The 6,572-nt window shown below is 51.9% G+C and overlaps 1 protein-coding gene across 1 annotated transcript in view; it reads left to right on the top strand.

Moving 5' to 3' along the window:
• Positions 1 to 1,480, top strand: part of TBX3 (T-box 3) — a 14,877-nt gene extending 13,397 nt beyond the window's left edge. The window contains exon 8 of the mRNA XM_015405933.1: positions 1 to 1,480. This exon is cut by the window's left edge and continues 1 nt beyond it. Coding sequence (XP_015261419.1) covers positions 1 to 432 — 432 coding nt within the window. The 3' untranslated portion in view covers positions 433 to 1,480.
• The last annotated feature ends 5,092 nt before the right edge of the window (positions 1,481 to 6,572 follow it).

Consider the following 6,572-nt stretch of genomic DNA (forward strand, 5'->3'; position numbering starts at 1 on the left):
TTCGGAAGCCTCTTCCCTTACCCCTACACCTACATGGCGGCCGCCGCCGCCGCCTCGACGGCAGCCAGCAACTCGGTCCACCGGCACCCCTTCCTCAGCGCCGTGCGCCCGCGGCTCCGCTACAGCCCCTACTCGGTGCCGGTGCCCCTGCCGGACAGCAGCAGCCTCCTCTCCACGGCCATGTCCTCCCTGGTGGGCGGCGGCGGCGCGGCGGAAGGCAAAGCCGGCGCCTTGGCATCCAGCCCGGCCTCGGGAGCCTTGGATTCCGGCTCAGAACTCAACAGCCGCTCCTCCACGCTCTCCTCGGGCTCCGTCTCCCTCTCCCCCAAGCTCTGCTCGGACAAGGAAGCCACCAGCGAGTTGCAAAACATCCAGCGCTTGGTGAGCGGACTGGAATCCAAGCAGGACAGAGCCCGGAGCGGCTCGCCCTAGAGAGAGACTCCCACCCACCCCTTTGGAACCGGGGGACCCCTTTTCCTCCTGGCTAGAACCCGGAGTCTCCCCAAGTTGGGGGGCGGTGGGGTGGGTGAAGAAGAGGGAGGAAGGGGCGAGGGGGTCGCGGTGAACAAGCTGCTATTCGGAACCAGACTGCGGGGTTCCTGGACTTGAGGGGGGGGGGCGGGGGCACCGATTCAGGAAAGGCGCTGAAGTCTGGGCTTGGCTTTCTTCTATTGTTCCTTCGCGGCGTGCGCCAGAAACGGAGGAGACCAGAGGGAAGGAGATCCAAAGAAAGGCTCGCTGGCATCTTTCCGGGATTTAAAAAGGGGACTTTGCATATCTTATCGTTAACAAACACACAGAGAAAAGCGCCTGGTCTTGTCAATCGTTGTTAGGGAGGGTGTTACCCTTTAATCGTGTGACGTCTGTCAGCCCGAGAAGCTGACTTTGCATGCTCCGGTCTAATCGTCTTCTTTTGGAGGGTGCTTTTTTTTTTTTTTTTTTTTTTTAAATGTTTCTTAAAATCCCCGGAACTTTTTTGTTCTTTACAAAACTTCCCCACTTTTTATTCTCCACTCATTCCCGTAGCAACAATTTAAAATGTAGACGAGGGGAACCAGGGTGGGTGGGTGGTTTTGTTTTACTTTATTTTTTTTTTTTAAAAAGGGCCTCGGTTCCTTGTAGAACTTTCAGACCCCCCCCCTTTACTGTATATGCAATAACAAGGTTTAAAACATATTACGAAGAAGAAGAAGAAGAAAGTGGACACTATTGATAAAGTATTTATGTAATTAATGGAGAACTTGTAAATAGGCGGTATATGAAATACTAGAAAATTAAAATTTAATTTATTGAGATTGTACATAGGACTGTAAATAAGGACTGCATCTGTCTTCTTTCGGTTTTTCAAGTAGCTTTCATTTCAAAATCGGGAGCCCCCTCGAAAAGAATCCAGACTTCTAAAGCAAGCAAAAATCCAAGAGTCATGATGGAGAGGGGAAGTGTTTACATTGATACTGGTTTTATTTGGGTTCACTGTGATTTTTTTGGGGGGGGGAGGGGACTGAAGACAACAAGAACAAGGGGCGGGGGGCGGGAACAACAGGACTGTATTATTGGGTCGTTGTCGGACTCGCCCTCGCTCTAAAGTGGTCGCCCCAGCGTAGAAAGGGTTCAATAAATATGTTGTTTATACACCAATAGACTTCTCAAGTGGGTTTGTGAAAAATAAGTCCAAGCATCCGGGCTCCCCCCCCTTAATCGTCGCGGTATGCCAGCCTCTCTCTCTCCTCGCCTCCCCCTTTCTCCCAGTGAGTTTTCACTGCTAAAGTATCCCCTTGCTTGGGGCGGCCAAGAGTCCATCCTGCCTCTTCTCTTTAAAACCTGGTGCTCAGAACTGGTGCGAATATATATATATATATATATAATGAAGGTCTAGTTTGTCTTATATAATTGTTTGAAAAGCTCTTAAGGGTTTCTTTCTCCCTGTACTCCCCGCTCACCCACCCCAAACTCGTTAAAAGAACTGAAATTTCAATAAAATGTTTTATTGAAATATCATTGGGCCTCACGTGATATGCCCCGAAGGGGAAAATCTTTCGTGATTCGGTGGGAAAGTATTTTAGGCGATTAGATTTTCAGGTCAGGGCAATCCACGAATAGGTTCCTTGATATAGAAGTTTGGAAAGCAGCACAGTCGAATTAATTACGAATGAAATATGACTTTCCGCTGATTCACGGCATTCAGTAGGATTTACTCCCAGCAAAGCGTAGGGAGGATGGCGGCCTTAACCTCACGAAAGTATCGCCGGTGACTTTTGTTGGGGGGAGGATTGTCACCCTCTCCTCCACCTTTTTATAGTTTTGTCTGTGCAGAAATCTGAACAACATGAAAAATGCTAAGTGTGTTTGTGTGTGTGTGTGTGTGTGTGAAGTACGGTTCCCTAAATAAAATTTGAGGGCGACAACCCACCCCCCCACCCCCCAACTCGACTTTATCTGCTTCCTTTTCAAATGGCCGGAGTTATTATGGGAGGGGGCGGCTCTGCCGAGCAAATGGAAAGCCGCCGCCGGCGAAAGGCCTCGACTTCATGATTCAGCGTTCTCGTTCCCCCGGCCAGGGCTTTAAAGGTCAGCTCGTCGCGAATGGAAGGGCAGATAAGAGCCTCCAGGACGGTCCCGCCTGTAACCGCGCCAGGGTCTCGGCTAGCCGGCTTGACAAATTGTCCTTTCTAGCCCTGCTGCTCCAAACCTCCTCGGCGTCCAGGCGAGGCGATTCAACTTCAGCCAGCTATAATTTTTTTTTTTGGGGGGGGGATCATTTCCAGGCTGTATCGTGTTGCGCACACCCCTTCCCCAGCTCTCTGAATTGTGTCTCTACGAAATAAACACAAAAAGATCTGGAGAAAGTCGAAAATATATACACATACTGCGGAATCTCCATTAACACCCCTCACTCCCATAGGGGAGCTTGGAGGTTTCTTTCTTTCTTTCTTTCTTTCTTTCTTTCTTTCTTTCTTTCTTTCTTTCTTTCTTTCTTTCTTTCTTTCTTTTCTTTCTTTCTTCTCTCTCTCTCTCTCTCTCTCTCTCTCTCTCTCTCTCTCTCTCTTTCTCTCTTCTAAAAAACATATGTGTGTGTGCGCGCGTGCGTGTGCGTGTGAACTAAACTTTATCCACAACTCCTGGCTAATTTGCTCAACATCTGCCGCCCCTCGAGGAGAAAAGAGGGGAGATCGGATCTCCTGAACGCAGCCCGGGCAAAACAAATATTAGCTTCTCGGTGCTTCAGGAAACATTGTTAAGTGCCCCTCGACTCCAGCCCTCTTTCTCCTTCCTTAACGGGGACAACGGCGGGGAGAAAATGGCTCAGAGCTGTAATCCTATGCCCGTTTACTTCCAAGTAAACAGTTTGAGGATCGGGAGGTCTGACGCTAACCGGGTTTTTTTTACACGCCGGCGGAGAATTCTTCCCCCTTACCCCCAACCCGTGTGTGTGTGTGTGTGTGTGAAATAATTCTGCTGAATGAGCAGAGGGGAATGTTGGCGGTGCGCTCTCTCGGCCCCCGTGCGAGATTCTAGTGGCAAGGGCTCCACAGGTTCCACGTTCATTTTGTTGTGCGCAGAGGAACACCGCTAATTGCCTCGGACTACGGGGCGTTTTCTGGAAGACAAATTCATTAAAGCAAGGAGCTGGAAGGCCCAGGTGAGTCCGATCTTATCAGCTCTCGGAAGCTCAGCGAGCATTTGGATGGGAGACCTCCAGGGAACACCAGAGTCGTGAGGCGGAGGCAGGCGATGGCAAACCACCTCTGAAGGGCTCTGGCCTTGGAAACCCTGCCGGGTCGCCGTAAGCAAGCCGTGACTTGGTGGCACTTCCGCCACCCCCACCCCCCCACACACACACCAGGGAGCTAGTCCTCCTTGGGGCACAAAGGCGGTCTCCAACTTCTGGGTCGACTCTCCCTCGTGCCAGGGGGTATCGGCACACAATGTGGATGTCCTTGCGGAAAAGGCGCCTGGAGAGATCCTCTATTCCGACCCTTTGGAGAAAGACAGGACCCCCACAGAGACACACACGATCCCTTCAGTTGAATCAGGAACCTCTGGTTCCCCCATCGGAGTTGTAAGGGCGGAGTAAGAGAGTGATGAGGCAGAGTGAATTTTGGCCAAGTGAGTTCACAGCGCTTCTAATTTAATTTAATTTAATTTAGCCATTTGCCTCTCACCTTTCCGCAGCAGTGTCCAACGCGGTTTACTTTTTAAAAATAACACACACACACACACACGGGGGCGGGAGGGGAGAGTGGAGAGAACACGATCAATACAAGGGAGCTGAAACCTTAGCCGGCCCCGAAGGGTCCACAAGCAGGGAATGCAGCCAAAAAGGGCCGCGAGAAAGAAAGACAACCACCGCGGTGTCGGTGTCTGATCGACGGTGGAACCCTTCCTTTGCTGCCTCACCTGCCCGGGACGGGAAAGGAGAGCGAGCTGGAAACTGCAAAGACACCCACACACCCTCCCGTCGATAGCCCGATCTTGTGTACTGCCAAGATGTGTCCCAACAGATCTCAATGTGATTTACTCCTAAGGAAAATAAGCGTAGATTGCAACCTTACAAGGCAGTCCTGTGGACGTTTGCTCAAAAGGAAGCCCCAAGGGACGGAATAGGCCTTCCTCCCTAGAAAACGTTCGGCGGATTTCACTTTCACAGGCGGGTCTAGCCGCCGCTTTTACGCAGAAGTCCCCCTTTGCCAGGCCTTCACTGACTGCAAGGTGCGTGTATCCACGACTGTCCCCCCCAGCTTCGGGTCACCTCTTTTGGCCTGAAGGGTTTCCTGAATCCCTTTCAATCGCTCCATAAAACGCGTGAAAATAAAACGTGGCCAAATCATAAGATGAAAACGTGGCCAAAATCATAAGATGAAAAAATAGGGACGGGGCGCAATTCTGGATGCTGTTGACTTGTGCAACCCGAGCCTGAGGCCTGCTTACTCAAAAGTAAGCCCCACGGATTTCACTCTCGAGGAAGGCTGCGAAGGACCGTCTAGGTGCAAAACTGCAGGAACTCAGCCACAAGAAAGGAAGGCTTCAAATAATGTCATGTCCCCAAAGAGATCGGCTTCGAAGGTTTAGTTCCGGTTTATTCCACCGACGGACGGCACGCGAGAGAGAGCAGCATGACCGTGCTCAGGGTTTCTGACTTAGTCCCCCCCCCCCCCATGCTTAGCCTTCCCAGCGATAGACTGGGAAATTCCTGGAGATTTGGGGAGGCGGGTGAAGCCTTGGGCGGGTGAGGTCTGGCTAAGGGAAGGAGCTGAACAGGGGTGATGCCACATAGAGTCCACCCTCCACGCGGCCATTTTCTTGAGAGGAACTAATCTCCGCCCTCTGGAGGTGAGTTGTGTTTCCGGGAGATCTCCAGGCTCCACCTGGAGGTTGGCAACACTAGCGGGCGTGCTCAATGATTCGATCGATCCCGTACTTAGAACTGGCACAGCCGGGACAAGAGTCTCGACTTCCGCTCTGAGAAGAAGCGAAGCGGTACCAGACTCTCAGAAACTGCCCGTTGAATTAAAATCCAGAGGGCAACACGCATCCCACGGAGGAATCCGAGAGGGATGGAGGGAAGGACCTTGCTTTGCTGTCCGCCCTCCTCCGTTCAACCAGTTGGATGTCCTGCATATCTTATGTGTATATTACTCTCCTCTTGCTCTAACCCCCCCCCCGCCGCCTCTAAGCAGTCTGGACAATCTTTCTGAAGTGCTTTCTGGAGTTTATTTCAATCCCGCCGCTCCTTCCCCAAAAAAGATGCACCGTGTTAAGCGTAGGACTCATTTCTAGTAACGTTAATGAGTAACTCTTGTGGCGCTTGTCGGGGGAGGCAAACAGCAAGCAATCGCCCTGGATTATCCTGTCTATTACTCACCTGGCGCCTCGGGTTGATATCCCGAATGGTTTTATGGCTCTGCAAGCTTGGGCAGGGCGGGCCTCCGCGGCTCGGGGCTCCTGCCGCCTTCTGCGGGGCCGCAGCGCCACCTATCGCCGTGACTGAAGAACGACACTCAAGGGCTCCCTCTTTCCGCCGACCTGACTCACTTGGTCTGCTGCCGGAGGCAGGTAGACGACACCGCGAGTGTATCTCCCCAAGCAACGAGAAACGCAATACCTTTCCATCCCCACCTCCGTGGATAACCTTGGGGAGCCTGAAGACTAAACTGTCGAGGCCATGGGCTTTCGCCCACTGGATCCAAGGTCTCTAAAGGCAGCTGTGCCTCCAGATTCTCTCTTGTGATTGCTGCGACGGGAGAAAAGCCCAAGCTGATGGAGCGGGCAACGGGACACACTTATCTAGAGTTTGCCCCCGTTTCCCATGACGGGTGATGACCTAAGGCAGGAGGAGGAGAGCTGAGTCCGCTTCCGAAGCTGCTTCTCGATTCCAGTCTTGACACCCCACCCCCCCAAGCAGGAACTGTCTCCCGGAACACGTGCATGGGGCTCGCTCTCTGGTTCGGCTCCTTCATACCCCGCCTCAACAAGCCCACCAAGAAAGAAAGAAAGAAAGAAAGAAAGAAAGAAAGAAAGAAAGAAAGAAAGAAAGAAAGAAAGAAAGAAAGAAAGAAAGAAAGAAAGGGGGG

The sequence above is a fragment of the Gekko japonicus genome, unplaced genomic scaffold (genome assembly GCF_001447785.1).
Source record: "Gekko japonicus isolate JY-2015 unplaced genomic scaffold, Gekko_japonicus_V1.1 scaffold297, whole genome shotgun sequence".
Taxonomy (NCBI): Eukaryota; Metazoa; Chordata; class Lepidosauria; order Squamata; family Gekkonidae; genus Gekko; species Gekko japonicus.